Below are 15401 nucleotides of genomic sequence, written 5' to 3'. Positions count from 1 at the left end.
GTCTGTCCAGTTGTGGGATGGAGAGGGGAAGTATTAGACATGGAGCAGGAAATCTTTGTCGAGGTGGATGTACATTTAAATAATGTGAGTGATAACCACATGCAACCAGGCTCTTCCTGCTGGCTTTGTGGAGAGAATTTTCTAAGTGTGAAATTTTAATCTTGTACGTTACTTCTCAAACGGGGCATTTTTTACTTTGAGCTCCCCTGAACTGCATTTTAGACATCTTTTCGAGTGGCATTCTAGCTATCGCTTTTATAGGCATGTCAAGTTACCTGCTCAAGTCAGGTTCATAACTTTCTGAAAGGCTGAGATGCCTTTCGTGACTTTTTTCCGTGCGTATTCTTGCAATTGCTTGACTCTTTCCCTTTACATCTAGCCCTAGTTGTGGTAAAAGATTGTAAGCTACGTCTAGTGGAGTATTCATTTTATTTCTCTGAAGTAGATGAAACTAGAAAATGTATTTTTTTTCCCCTTGTGTGACAACATCTCCCTAGATGGAAGATCTTTCCTGGACTATCTCAGCTGGTTGCCAGGAGTCCCTAGTCCTGGTGCTTGTCTAGGCTCGGAGAAAACTGCTAGGCCCTTAATAGGCGGGGGGCGGCTGGAGTTCTAGTAGTGGAAGGGCTGTTCTGTGGTTTTGTTTTTCTAGCTCTTCACGTGAATGGGGGTGACACTGAAGAGCCCAACTCCAGGGCAGGCCCCGGCGGAGCAGCGGGTTGTGGCAGCTGGTCCCGTGCAGGGGCTGGGTGAGGTGCCAGGACTCCAGACGTGGGCTCAGTGTTGCTGTCCGGTCGCGTCCTTCTCCCAGCCGGTAACGGGCAGGCAGGCCCAGGCAGGGGAGTCCCGGTTCTGCAGCGGGTGGGGGAGTCACTCAGCACAAAGCCGGCGAGCATCACCCAGCCTGGGACAGGTTTAAACGGCACCTGCCGGCGCTGCCCTGCCTCGGCCGCCCCCGCGGTTGGCTGGGGTGGATCCGTCGCTCCGTTTTTTCCCGGTGGGGGGTGGCCCAGCTGCTCCCCCGCCCCCACTTCACGGGCTGGGTTTTATCTCTGCCCAGGCAGCTGCAGCCGGCGGGGGCTGTTGAGGGCGAGCGCCCCGGCCCTGGCACCTCAGCGGGCGGGCGGCTGTGAGCAGGCCGGACGCAGCGCGGGCCTGCGGGGTGGGGCAGGGATCGCTCCCGCCCCGCCTCCCCGAGGGTCACCGACAGGCCCGGAGTTGGCCTGGCCCCTCAGGCCCGGCGGGGGAGGGGCGGGACGCAACGTCGCTGGAGCCCCTCCCCCCCGCGCGGGATGGGGGTAGCGCGACTCGCGAGCTCCTGCGGCGGGGGAAAGCGCCGCGCGCTCTTCTGAGGAGCAGCAGCCGCCGCCCGTAGCCGAGCTGCCCTTAGTAAAGAGGGCGGCTCCCGGCCCTGCCCTTCCCCCCGAGAGACGAGGGAGGCGCGTCGCGTGATCCAGCCGGGCGGGCTTCAGCGGGCCCCACAGCGCAGGCGCGCAAAGCCGCGCGCCTGCCCGCCGGAAGTGCTCGCTACGGGGCGGAAGTGAGGGGGCGGTGGCTGGGTGGCGGCGGGATGATGGAGCCGGAGCGGGACTCGGCAGGCCCGCGCTGAGTGCTCAAGGTGGGGGGAGGGGCCGGGCCGCGAGCTCTGCAGCCCCTTACAGCGCGGGGGGCGGGGGCAGCCTCGTCCCAGATCCTCCCCTCCCCTCCGCGTCAGGAGCCCCGGGCCCGGGCTGCCCGCCGAGCCCTTCCCTGGGCGCCCTCACAGACTCCCCGAGTCCGCTCCCTAGGGAGACTCGCCCCGCCCCGCCCCGCCCCCAACCCCCGTCCTAGAGGAACTCGCCCCCGGTGCCCCCCGCCCCACAGGGACTCGCCCCGTGCCTTCTCTCCCTGCCCCCATCCCCCCAGTTTGCTGCTTGTCCCGGGGCTGTGTCCCCCCCCCCCCACCAACTCCCCCTCCCCCCTGTTTCCAGGCCTGGGTCTCCAGCACTGGGTTGTGGGTTTGTGGGGGGAGGGCTCTCTAGGGACTTTCCCACCCTGGGGCACTTTGTGGGAGCTTCGTGCCCCCCCGCCCCCAAACCCTGGGAGCCTTTACGTTTACACTCACTCAAACGCACTTCCCCGAAGCCCTTCGCCATAGGAATGTGCCTGGGGGGCGGGACGTTTACAATCTGCTTTAAAATTATTCTGCTTTCAAATGAGTGGCCCTGGACACATGGGAAAGCAGCTCCCATAAAACTTAGTGTGGGGTCTGTGGGGGAGGGGATGGGGAGAGAAGGGATAAGGGCAGCTCTGCGGCCTGGAAGCTGCTACAACTCTGTGCACTTTTTGGAATGCCCTACCTACCCTTTTCCTGCAGGACAAAGTACTTAGTGTTCTGTATCCACCTCCGAGAGTATGGCCACGCTTGGATTTTTAGTCATCTTAATTAACGTGATTGTAAATTCTAGTGGATACAGGACAAGAATGTTTGTGTTTAACCCTAGGCTGCAACCTATACGTGACTAGCAACAAAAATTCATGAAGTGTCTATGCTTAATGTTTATAGTCTTGTCAGTTTATGTTGAAAGTCCAAGCATAAAAATGATCCAATGCCACTGTGTAAAGATTGGATGTTTTTGTCCCTTTTCTTTGACAACATGTCATGATAAGACAATGAATTAAATGGAAACCAATTCCCCCACCTTCCCAGTCCTGGAAGGAGAGGATGCCCAGATGTTCTCTAGCTGCAGGAAGGGGAGATCTAACAATGGAAGTGAAAATTAGAGGGAAATTTTGTACATTTGGAGTTCATCTCAGGATGAAGTATCATCTGGAAACACATGCACAAATGAGTGCTAGGGGCTTTCCACCAAGAGTTCAGAAGTCAGACTCAAACTGTGGGATTAATTTTTTTAAAATCTCCTGACATGTAAACAGAATAATTTTGGGAGGACTGGGACTGGATGTCATGATTTTTTTTTTTTTTTTTTAAACTCCTGGGGCTGGCAACATTCTAGTTGACCCTTTTAAAAGAGGTCAGTTAATTAAAAGGCATGATTAATTATATTTAATATAATTAATCATAATTATAAGGCATGAAAAGATGAGATCTCCCTGCCTGAACACATCATCTGAGACCTGGGAGTAAATCATGATACTGAAGCATTCTCTAGTCTATAGCCTTTTTAGGAAGATTTGTAACAATAGAAGTGAACTTAATGGAAACACTTGAAGTGACCTCTATTGGGGTTGAGGCCCTTTTGTGTCTATAAATGCTGTTTGTATTCTATGATGTTTAATATTAATCCATTAATAAACACACAAGCTATTTAAATAATTGTCTTCCAACTTTGAAAATGCTCCAATTCAGGGGTTCAACAGTGATCTAACCTCTGCTGGCGTCTCTGCAAATTGCAGTACTCTGTTATCTCCAAAGCGAGGAGGAACAATTTTGTTTCATTTTTGTCATTCTAATTTAAATGCCAGGTGCAAACTTTGTCATTTGAATGATCTGAAAGAAGCAGCAAAATAATGAGTTTGAGTCCATGAACCAAAAAAAAAAGTTGCTTCGTTTGATAAAAGTGAGTTTTGTGAAGTGATTTTTGGGGTGTAATCTCTCTTATTGTAGTTAGATATCGTAGTTTTTCGAGACAAACATTTGAAAATATAACCTAGAAAATGGCAAAAGAATTGGAGTTATACTAGTGTGTGCAAGATTAATTGGGCCGTTTTCAGAGCTGCTGTAAGCAGGTTCAGCTTTGTTGACTTCAGTGAATTTGTGGCCATTAAATCAACTCTAAATGTGGTCCAGTGGGGCAGTTCTTTCAAATTAAATATAGGGGGACACGTCATGATAGTTTTAGACCCAGTGCATATGTTTTGCACAAATAACTCTTAAAAAACTATGATCAATAGAAATGTTCCCTTTTTAACAATGTAATAAATGGTGCAGTGGCTATAAGCAAACATTTTAGCCTGTGCCTGAGGACCAGAAACTGAAGCTGACTAGAAACAAATGGGAAAATGACTAGGCTGTCTATTATCCAAGCCACTACAAATGCAAACAGTGAGCAATATAAATTGTGAAAAGTGAATTGGATTTCCACAATTGTTTTACTCATCTAAGATGTTGGTGAGAAGAACATTCTTGTAAATATATTTTTAATTCAAGTGTCCCTTTAATCTGAAGGAAGATTGCAGAAATACTGAGAGATGCCTAAATCATTGCTTTATAAGTGTTTTCAATATTACACTGAAATGAATTTCCTAATAGGAATCCTATAAACGAACCAGAATCTGATTGCTATAGTGTATGGAGGGAGGAAGTGCCAATACAGTAAGAGCGTGCTGTCCCCTGGTGGTGGACAATCAACACTACAGATTTTTACAGACCTTTCATAATTCATTTTAATTTACCTGATGATTTATCTAACATCTGTACTACTGAGGTTCATACCCTTACTGATAGCATAATTAATGGGGAGGGGCAAAGGGAATTCCTTTCCAAAAACAAGGAACTGATTAGAAATACTGAACATTGATAGAAATTCACCTTTAATTTTGCATAAGATTTGACTTTTCTTCCATGAAGATTTTTTTTTTAATTCACCTTTGCTCCTTGTGTCCCTTTTCTATCCGCCCTGGTGTTTTTGTGGTCCTGTGAGCAACACTTGGTGGTGGTGGTGTTCATGTAAAGACATCCAGACCCCTACAGCAGTGTGTTCTCTGTCAGTATGGTGGTTGTGGATTGCAGCTCTTTCTAGGCTTCTGATAGAGGGTGTGGTGTCTGATGACAGAAACAAGCATTTCATACGGTTTGATTTGGATCTTCTTGGCAAATTCATTTTAGGATTTTTTAAATCACCAAAGTGGTGATTAGACATTTTTTGCCCCTGATGTTTTATATACTTTAATAGGCTTTACAGCTGTGAATGTGCTTTAATAGAATGTATAGCTGAGCTGAAATCCCCCTCCATAATATTATAACTTCGTGATTTGGTAGTGTATCCCCCATGTTAATTACTTTATCTGCTGCTGTAAATGTTTGGGAGGGACAGGGCCATATGAGCCAAACCAAAAGTTTTGTGTGAGAGAAAACAGGAAGCCTGGTCTAATGGTTAAAGCTTAGAACTGGGACTCAGCATATTCCGGTTCTGTTCTCGATTTTTCCACTGGCCTGCTTTGTGTCCTTGAGCGGGTCACTTTACCTCTCTGTTTCTGCATTTTGTCCACCTGTGAAATGAAGATAATGCCATTTCTTTATTCACAAGGTGTTTTGAGGCCTAATTCGTGAAAGTTGTAAAGTGCTTTGAACTCTTCATTTGTATTATAGAAAACTGAATCAACACAATGACTGGGTGGAGAGCAGAGTGTGAACCTAGAGACAACCTAGCACCTACCATTTCTCAAAGCAAGAAGGCATTAACGGCTATGTGGCCAAGGAAAGACTCGTTTATCCTAAAACACCCTAGAGAACAGCATAGCAGATCTGGAGGCTACTTAGCTGCCTTTCATTGCCATGGGTCTGTTCTTCTCATGTCTGCTCTGGAAGTGTCAGCCCAGAATACTAAGGTGTATGAAAAGCTTTAGGACTAAAACTGGCTTAAATCCCCTAGCTAAGGTACAGGGAGATGATTCCCCTTAGCATATGTCACTTGCTTCAGTCAGGCAGATGCCCTCACTCTAGTGAGCAGGGACCCCTGCCAGAGCATTAGAAAACCAGTGAGAGAACAGAGTTCTGCAAGCATGTCATGTCCGGACAATGATTTCTTTGTTCTGTGGAGGGCTTGAGTGGTCGCTCTGAGACCCTGAGAGGGGATTCTAGCCCACTTTGTAATGGCCGGTGAATTCAGTGGTGGTGGAAGGTGTTGATTTGATAGCATTGAAGGCTGAAGTTTGCTGTTTCTCCATAACAAAAACAGGATGGACAACAGCAGGGTAGACATTCCCACACCACCAGCTGTGCTCCAGCCCTGCCCTTAAACCACTCACTCAGATAGAGAGAGAACCAGTCAGTCTCCATGGCTTGTTTAGGCCTCAATTCAGCAAAGCACTTAAGCGCAGACTTAATTGTAAGCCTGTACTTAAGTCCATCACTAATAAGTGAAGCATGTGTTTGAGTACCATTGAATTCATTGGGATTGAAATGTGTGCTTAAGTGCTTTGCTGAAATGGGCTTAAATCATTGGTGTGTCTGCTGAGACAACCAGCAAAGGCAGGGTGGGGAGCAGTGATGAATGATGGTGGCTTTTGATGGGTACATGTGTGCACTAAAACTGGACTGAGCATGGATTGTGACCATCCTCCCTCCCCAGCTATGCAGGCTTAAGATGCTATCGAAGTTAATTTCAGTTCATACACAGTATCCTGATGCAGTCAACCAAGAGGGTTCTGCAGTGTCCCCTGAACCATGGTCTCTTCCAGAAGGAACGTTTTCTTGTTCAAGTTTACAGCCTTAGGTTTATGAAGGAAGTAGTGTTGGCCAGTAAGTAATGATCTGTAGCTTACAAACATAGCTGAAGCCTGTGATACCTCTTTGTGTCCCTGAGCTCTGTGTTTAATTCAGGTTTCAAAAGCTGGAGAGAGAATTTCCCCTATGGAAAGCAGCAGTGACCCGCTGAGGCAACTTCCAAGGTCAGAATGAAATTGATGAATAGAAGAGACCCTTACGTCCGAGAGGTCATCTGGTTTGCACTGTGTTGCAGAGCCTTGACACTTGTGCTCCAGGCAAGTCTCCTGTTAACGAACACAAAACATTGTAATAAATGTAATATACTACCAGAGTTACCTCGTCCATACTGCAGGGTGTATTGTGAGCTATCATGATCTCCCTGATTGTAACTGGACTTCTTATGCAGAGGCCCACTAGCGGCACCTGGGAAGGCATGTTGCTGTCAAATAGAAGTTTGACATGGTTAATTTATTTTTAAATTAACACTTTTGTGTGAATTCATTGCTGTTGGAAAGTGCTGGATTGACAGTTCAATAGGTTGAAGTCCCCTGTTTATCCACAAAACAGGTACCTCAATCTTCCCATGCAAACCATTCTCAAGTCTCAATCCTAGAGGCACTGTTATCTCTAGGCATGAGGACAACTCAATGCCTGTGTCCTATTCACTCTTCAGCATGTCTGCTGAGACAGTCAGCAAGGAGCCCTGCTGCTTTGGCTTTTGTGAAGTGAAACCAATCTAACTGGGAAAGAGATTGAACACCACCAAACAGCCAACAGATAGTAACTTTTGGTCTCTACTGAACATTCATCTGAGGGATGAAAGGCTCCATATCCGAATACCAGTCTCCCAAGCCAGCCAGTTTCCCGGTGACGTGGGGTTCGCTGTAAAGCACCAACATTTATTTATTTTTAATTAGTTTGTTAAATACAGCCTTTTTCTTTCCTGTTCTTCTCCTTTCAGCCCAGCACTGACATAATTGTACAAGGGACACCCCTAATTCCACAGTTTAAGCCTCAGGACTGCACAGTCAGCTGTGTGACTTTCATTTGGCTGGGTATTACAGTGCTTTAAAATTCAGAACCCTAGCCTCTTGAGCTTTCTGTTTTTCTCTAATCTGTTAAAACATGGTGAATGCAGCAAACTCATAAGGGGACTAATTTGTTGGGAGTCTTGTTCGCCTTTCTAATATGAAGGTGAGGGGACGCTTTTGTGTCAGCTCCAACAGCAGCAATAATGGGAATGTGATCTAGTGGCTGGAGAAGGGGCCTGGGCACTGCATTAACCTGCTGTGTGACAGAGGTAAGACCCTTTCCTCTGTGCCTCAGTTTCCCTATCTAAAGTGGGGATCAAAATGTCTATCTGACCAGGATGGGGGGTTGTGAAACTTAATAACTGTGAAGCAATTGGAGAGGCTTAGACGGAAGGTGCTGGAGTAGCATATTCATTATAACCTACAGAGTTAGCGCTGTTCTGGATTAGGAAGGAGTAATCTGTGCTTCATATCTAGCTACAAAATCACAGCCATTACAGAAAGAAAAGACCTGCTGGATCATCTCCATTTCCCCCTCCTGCACCACAGAGGTTAATGCAGGATTTGAATTTTTCACTGCGTATTCTCAAGAGCGTTGTCCAGTTCAGATTTGAATGTCCCAAGTGATTTCAGTTTTCACCAGAGACTATTTCATAGTCTAATAGGTCTCACCACCTGGAAGCTTTTCCTGATTCTCAGAATATGCTATACAGAAAGAAAAAAAAAACTGTATTCTTAACTCAGGGTAGCTAAGCAACATTCACTAACTTGGGTTAAAAGAGCAGCGAAGACATGGCAACTCAGATTAGTACCTCGAGCTAAAGCACATGAGGAGCCTGGCATTGAACTTGAGCTGCTAACCCGAGTTAAGAACACACCTTTCTTTGCTGTGTAAACATATCCTTAGCCTGAATTTCTTAGCTCCTTGGAGTTAAGACTCTTTGAATCCCTGGAGTCCTTCTGCTTGAGAGTCCATTTGACTGTCTTCAGTGCTGGGAGTAAGATATTGTTGGTTAGTTTCAGTTCTCTCCTTCTTTCTTCCAGGCCCTGTTTAACTTCTTGATCCCGGATCACACAGCAGATGCCTTCTCTCCGCCCCGCCTGTCAGAGCCCAGCCTCTGTGACTGGTTCTTGGAATGGCTGTTGGGAGGCTTATCACACTGGGATGCAGAGCACTTTCTGTTCATAGCTGAGCACGGCTACCTGTATGAGCACAACTTCGCTTTCTTTCCAGTGTACCCTCTCAGTGTGCGAGCGGTGGCAGAGGTCACACTGTGGCCCCTGCAGGGGTTGCTGTGTTTACGGAGCCGCCTGCTCCTGTCGGCGGTGCTTTTGAATGCTCTCCTCTCAGTCCTTGCAGCTGTTGTCCTTTATGAGCTGGGGTGCATAGTGCTACGGTGTCGCAGGATGGCCTTCCTCTCTGCTATCCTCTTCTGCCTCACCCCTGCCAATGTGTTCATGACAGCTGCTTACTCAGAAAGCATGTTTGCTTTCCTGGTGTTCAGTGCCATGCTGCAGATGGAGAAAGGGCAGAGCTGGACCAGCGGACTGCTCTTCTCCCTTGCTGCTGGTGTGCGCTCCAATGGGGTGATCAACACTGGCTTCCTCATCTATTCCCAGAGTAAAGACCTTGCCCTCCAACTCCAGGCAGGTGCTGGGACTATAATGAAGCCGTCTCACGTCTGGAGACGACTCCTCCGCTTGGCAGCTTCCGTGGTTCTGATGTCTGCTGGGGTCTTGTTTCCTTTTGCTTTGTTTCAGTTCTATGCCTACCTGAGATTCTGTGATCCTGACACCAGCCCTGAACATACTGTTCCCAGGCCACTGTTGCAGCTGGCTGTGGATAAGGGGTATCGTCTAGCAGCCATGAATGGGGTGAAACCTGCTTGGTGCTCCCAGAGACTCCCTGTGATCTATTCTTATATTCAAGCTGTTTACTGGAATGTGGGCTTTCTAAGGTACTTTGAGCCTAAACAGGTACCCAACTTCCTGCTAGCTGTGCCGGTTACTGTGCTGGGCTCTTGGGCCACTTGGGTCTACCTCACTGCAGATCCCCAGCACTGCTTAATGCTTGGCCTGGTGAGGAGAAAGAAGGAAGGAAGGAAAGGAGAGGGCTCTGATAAGCCAGCGGAAGGATTTTGCTGCCCCAGTGTCTTCGTTTATGTGGTCCATGCCATGGCTCTTCTGGCCTTCGGAATCCTCTGCATGCATGTGCAGGTGAGACATTTGCAGCGACATGGCAATGGTGTCTTTAAAGGAACTGAATGCTGGGGCAAGGTGGTTGATTGACAGGCATGGAGACTGAAGTTCTCTAGCCACAGGACAAGGACAAGGGCAGAGATGACCATTCAGTTTCCCTGGCCATTTAGTTTCTTTTCTTTCATTGAGACTGCCTAAAAAGAGGCCCATTGGGTGCCAGGTGTGACCATCTTGTTTCACTTTGTCCACATATCTAATGGATGGTGTTTCTAACATGTTTATCACCCAGACAGCAAAGTGTTGCTAAGCCAGCTGTCAGGGGGTACAGATTTTGGGCCACTATCACCTTGGACTGGACTTGTACCAGTGACCTGGAAGTGAAAGGCTCTGTAACCTGTACCAGTCTCTAGAAGTGTTTTAAGACCACTTAAAACATGGCTAGTGGCAGTACAAAGTTGAGGATTCCAGAACCCCCAGATGTGAGTCATAAAGCATTCAATAAAAACTCAAGTGGAGGAGGTACTGTCTCTACTCCTGCCTCCTAGTGTATGGGCAGGACTCCTCATTTAGGAGTCTGCCCCCTCTCACCTGGGATCCTGTTCAATAACCTCTCCAGTCTCTGACATTGCTCTGCAGGTCCCCAGCAGATCAATGGATATAAATGTTTGCATGTGTTCAGCAGGCAGGGATTAGTGGAGAATGACTCTGGATTCCTGCTATGTGATAGTAGTCAGTCCCTCTGATTACTTTAGCCCCTTCAGGGTTCAGGAGGGTTACAGGACATATATGCTAGAGGGGATTCTATGGAACCACTGGGTTAACTCAGTCAGTCCTTTGTCCTTCACAGAAGACAAACTAGTTGCCATTCAATTTAGTAAATGGGGGAGAGGGGAGGGGTGTCCTTGTCACTTTCCAGAAGTTGGTCTCAGTGTAGTTGTAGCCATGTTGGTCCCAGAATATTAGAGAGAGAAGGTGGGTGAGGTAATATCTTGTATTGCACTAACTGCTTTCCAGGAGAGCAGGGGGAGTTGTTTTAGGCCATAGTTTCCCCTCTCCACACTGTTCTGCAGAGTACTCTGTTCCAGCTGGCTGTTGCTTTCCTCCACAGAGGTGGTTGCATTTTAGTGATGCTACATGCGTAGCATTTGTAAAGTGCTTTGGGATCCTTCAGGTTGTAAGGATAGTTGTAAAAAAAAAAGGAAGGTTGTAAAATAGTCCTCCTCTTCTTATTTAGGGTTTGGATCTCTTCTTTTCTTGGAGGAAGCTAGCAAGATTCAAGTCTTCCTTGTCGCTGTAACTCTGCTCAGAAACAGACTCCTGTAGGGGTTTTAGTACAGATTTCTGCAGGGCTGTGTTTATCTGTAACCTGGAGGTTACTTGGCTGCTTTCACAGATGTCTTTATAAAAGCAACCCTGAGCTGAGAGGCATTTTATTTCAAGTATAATAATAAATTCTAGCACCATAAAGCGGGGCTATATTTCACTCCAATTTGTCAGTAGTGTTTGAGGCAGATAGATTGCACCTTTCATTCCTCAGAATCAGGGTCACTTAAAGTCACAGGCACATAATTGTGATTTTTTCCCCCTGTTGTTTTCAGGTTCTAACCAGGTTCCTAGGCTCATCCACTCCAGTTTTGTATTGGTTCTCTGCTCATCTGCTCCAGGACTATGAGCCTTTGCTGTGGGAAGAAGGAGCTGCTGTCCATACAGCAACATCCCTCTCTGAGAAGCCCAGTATAGGCAGCTCTCTTTCTCTATGGTTCGGAAAAGGGATTTCTGAAAACCCCATTGTGAGATTACTGCTGAACTGGAAAATAAGTTCCCCTCTCACCAAATGCATTCTGGGATACTTCCTGTCCTACTGGCTGCTGGGACTGATCCTACACTGCAACTTCCTGCCTTGGACATAGAGTTTGAGAACATGTATTTGTGATGGACCTGCTAATGGGAACAGAATCATTGCTCAGAATTTAAACACTTTTTAAAACTTAACATAAGTGAATTGATTCTACTATCTTTGTTTTTATTTCCAAAGGTACAGAGCCCCCAATATGTGCACGACTCTGTGCTTTTGTTGCTGCAAGCCTCATCCTTCCCCATTCCATTCCCCACCTACGCTTTGTCATCATTACTGGCTAAAATCTAATCTGTAAACTCTTTGGGGTGGGGAACATCTTTTTATTCTTATGTCTTCTGTGAAGCACTTTACCAGAATTAATAATTGTCCAATGCTTGTTGGTTATAGGCTAAATTATAGCTGATGTGTCTATAGAATAAAAATTAGGGTTCTGGGGTGGTGGAGAAACTCAAGGAAGCATCCTCTAGCTCACAGTGAAAAGCCTTTCTAGTGTGTTCCTCTTTCTGCAGGAGTGTCTGCGCAAGCCCTTTCTGCATCATAGAGAACAGGTGGAGTTACAAAGGAGATGTCTGAAGAGGTCCCTAGAGAAAGTTGTTAATAATGGTCTAGGGTGCTACAGCTCAGAGGTTCTCAAGCTGGGTCATGTGGAAATCCACAGGAGTAAATGCAGAGTGTTTGAATGTGGTCAGTAAAGTTTGTGGACTTCACAGGAGTCGCTTTCCCCCCCTAAATGAAAAGGCATCTCTAACTTTGGGATCCCCCTATGGTAGCAAGGGGAGTCAGTGTAAGAGGGCCTAGAGCGTGGAGAGTACTATCATGGGAAGTTGGACATCGAGGGAGGGAAATGAACATTCCTGCCTACTTCATTAAACAGCAGTGTTGCCCTCTGGTTGGAGCAGGGCAGACAGACTCAGGCCTGATTCCTATTTCCAGTTCTGCTGCTGACTTGCTGTGTAGTCTGGAGAAAGTCACTTCCTCTTTATGCCCTGATTTTACTGTCTCTTAAAATGGAGACGATGCTGCTTCCTCTCACCAAAGGATTGTGAAGATTAATTCATGAATGCGTGAAGCTCTTTGAGATCTTTTATAGAAAACACTAAAGAAGCGTAAAGCATTACTGATTTTAGCTTGAAACAGAACAAGCTAATTGTAAATGTGGTCATCTCCAGCTCTTGATTAGGTGAAGGCTTTGGGGATACATCTACACAGCAAGCAGAGGGCCGTGGCAGTGAGTCTCAGAGCCTGGCTCAACAGACTCAGGCTCCCAGGGCTTGTGCTACAGTGCCAAAAATAGCTTCAGAGCCCAAGCTCCACCTGAGCCTGAATGTCTACACGGCTATTTTTAGCACTAGCGCAATCCCAATTCTGTAGACCTGGATTCTGAAAGTTGCCGCCATGAGTTTCTTCTTGCCGTGTAGACATACCTTGAGTGTCCCCTGAGACTCCTGGATCATCAGAGTTCTATACATATATGGCCAGTTAATAATTTAGGGTGCTACACTTTCCCCCCTCCCAAAAGCTTGGCAATCCTCCTTTGACATTAGCTGTTTTTGTAACTGGACATCTTGGTTCAAATCCTGCTTGCAGCAGGTCAATTTGGAAGATTCCTCTGAGGTGCTGGCAGTTGTCACCCCTTCAACTCCAGAAGGGCCAGATTTCAAGGAAATGAAAAGCAGGCATGCCTGCATACTGGAATATACCTAACTTCCCACACACTGATAGGCTAAAGTAGCAAACATGATTGATAATGAAACTTTTAAAAACAAACATACCTTGAAACCCTCCAGCTAACTGGAAGAGGCCGTAGTTAGATTTCCCAAAACATGCTTCTGCATGCTGCCACTGAAATCAGTTGGGTTCTGCAGGGATCTGTCCGCAAAGATCTGTTTGTGGGATTGGGTCCATGTTTTGCAGCCTGTAGAAGGCAAGTGTGTCTTCAGTGTTTAATCTTTGCCTTCCCTACATGAAAATTCTGCTGATATTTTTAATCAGACATTGCACTGATAAATAAGAATAAAGATTTTAAATTTAAAACTCTTTATAAATTGCAGCAAGTCTGTCTTTACTCATTGTTTTTAGTATCTCTCTGGTTGTCAAAAACAGCTCATAAACTAAGCACATTTGAGCTGGAGTCCCTGAGACACAATAGCAAGGGGTCCTGAAATCGTTTCCCAGAGTAGCACCACATTTTAGCGGGGACAGAGGGCTACAGTCACTCATAAAACTACAGGAACCAGAGTCTGAACATGAGGCCCCAACTGCCAGCCAACACACAGCAACCGTGACTTATCTTGCTGATGCCATTTCAATAATTGTTTCCACAGGTTGACACTTCCTGGACTTCAGCTGCTGTTGCTTGAGGCTTTCCTGCCCCTGATTATTTCTGTGAAGTGGGAAGAGGCGCCCTATTGCACCAACCAGACTCAATCCAATGGAACCTGTTTCTTGGTTGTAGGAGCTCTCCTGGACATGCCTCACTCAAAATATGTTTCTCTCCCCCAGACCTAACTAATGTGTAATCTAATCATGTCCTCATCTCATTTCATAAAGCTTTTAGAGAACTCAAAGGGCATTGAATTCTGACCACACACAGTTGTGAAATTTAATGTAAGTAAGGCCAAATTTTGTGCTTATTTCCACACTATCCAATTCTACTGATTCCTGTGGGGTTGAACAAAGAGCCAGATGAAAATTTTTGGCCAAAGAATTGAAACGTTAGTTCATTAACCTCACCGTGGGCTGTGCCCTTTAACTACCTACTTCCACAATAGATGGTAAAGGCGTAAAAGAGAAACTGACAGAAATAGCAACCACAATAACGGTAGGGATGTGACTCAAACTGCCCGGCAGGAAATTGATGGTTCCCTTGCTGCCGTGTGTACCAGATACGGCTGTAGAGAAGGTTGTATCCTGATGCACTTCAAAGTCCGTTTCTCAGTGTTTCTGCTGCAGTATTATTCCCTATATCCATGCTCTTCATTGTTAGATTATCTAGGTAGTAGGACATGTCGTATCCTTAATTTCTTTTATAGATTTCCATCAAAGTCAGGATACTATTTGAAGTTAGGACCAGGTCTGTAGTGACCAAAAATGGTTACAGTCTGATGGCATTTTGTGACTTCTATATAATGATCTCAATCTGTTTCCAAGTGGTACAAGTATCCCAGCTCTCACCCAGAGAGCCAAAGGATTGAGCCAGGCAGGCTGAACTCTCCCTGTATGCCGATGGGTGGCCCCTCCATAAGAGAGATGAAACCTGGTGTGGGTTAGGAAAACATATCCTGCTGTTACTTGAGATGCACCTGTCCTGTGGATAAACAGAGGCCTTCAGTTTCCAGGGTTGTCAGCTCAGCAACTTCTATCAGCACTAAATTTACTGCAAACATTTAGAAAAGGAAATAATAAAATAATTTGACTTGTTACTGTTTGCTTGTTTAGGGCTGCAATTATGTGAGGGAGTTCCAGTTACGCTGGGTCTGTAAGGGGAAGGTGTCTAGTGGGAGGTGAGCTACAACTGGCTTGAAGTTGGGACCATCACCCAGGTGGCTGTTACAGCCTAGGTAGAGAAGGGCATGCATTATAGTGGTGGTGATAGTGGGAGCCGGGGCTGTGCTGTGGGAGCTCTTATAATTGGGTTTGAGCAGGGGGAATGGGTTTGTATTCTAATGGTGTTATGGGTTTGGAAGAGGCAGGGAAGGAGCTGCAAGTTGCCATTGCCAGCCACAAGGAACATTTACTGTGATGGTGTGGGAGCAAGGGGTGAGTGGGCCTGTGGGGGGCTATGGGGTGTTGTGATGGGTTACAGGATTGTGTGGGGAAGGGGACTGTGTAGCATTGCAGGATAAGGAATGGGTGTTTGGGGGAACAGGAGTTATGAGAAGCT

General features: G+C 46.5%; 1 protein-coding gene across 3 annotated transcripts; it reads left to right on the top strand.

Annotated features, from left to right (window-relative positions):
• Nucleotides 1-1553: 1553 nt before the first annotated feature.
• On the top strand, nucleotides 1554-14940 carry PIGV (phosphatidylinositol glycan anchor biosynthesis class V). 3 transcript variants are annotated; one of them, XM_067543315.1, is made up of 4 exons: nucleotides 1554-1618; nucleotides 6545-6705; nucleotides 8506-9678; nucleotides 11259-13549. In XM_067543315.1, the coding sequence occupies exons 2-4, from the start codon at nucleotides 6619-6621 to the stop codon at nucleotides 11568-11570; spliced, it is 1572 nt and encodes a 523-aa protein (XP_067399416.1). In that variant the 5' UTR covers nucleotides 1554-1618; nucleotides 6545-6618; the 3' UTR covers nucleotides 11571-13549. The 3 variants fall into 3 exon arrangements, with proteins under 3 accessions (XP_067399416.1, XP_067399417.1, XP_067399415.1); XM_067543316.1 differs by lacking the exons at nucleotides 1554-1618; nucleotides 11259-13549 and adding an exon at nucleotides 13843-14940 and having other exon boundaries at nucleotides 5835-6705; XM_067543314.1 differs by lacking the exon at nucleotides 1554-1618 and having other exon boundaries at nucleotides 5835-6705.
• Nucleotides 14941-15401: the final 461 nt, after the last annotated feature.

The sequence above is a fragment of the Emydura macquarii genome, unplaced genomic scaffold (assembly GCF_026122565.2).
Source record: "Emydura macquarii macquarii isolate MOO-44397 ecotype Brisbane River unplaced genomic scaffold, CSIRO-AGI_Emac_v2 contig_820, whole genome shotgun sequence".
In the NCBI taxonomy this organism is placed as follows: domain Eukaryota; kingdom Metazoa; phylum Chordata; order Testudines; family Chelidae; genus Emydura; species Emydura macquarii.
Note: the sequence above shows the minus strand (reverse complement) of the source record. Positions and strands in the feature narration are given on the sequence as shown.

What these genes read in the sequence shown, in the direction of transcription:
- PIGV (XM_067543315.1), top strand. Translation starts at nt 6,619, where the DNA reads ATGAAATTGATGAATAGAAGAGACCCTTACGTCCGAGAGGTCATCTGG. An exon ending in CCTTGACACTTGTGCTCCAG is followed by an intron (nt 6,706 to 8,505) that starts GCAAGTCTCCTG and finishes TCTTTCTTCCAG; the next exon opens with GCCCTGTTTAACTTCTTGAT. An exon ending in TCCTCTGCATGCATGTGCAG is followed by an intron (nt 9,679 to 11,258) that starts GTGAGACATTTG and finishes TGTTGTTTTCAG; the next exon opens with GTTCTAACCAGGTTCCTAGG.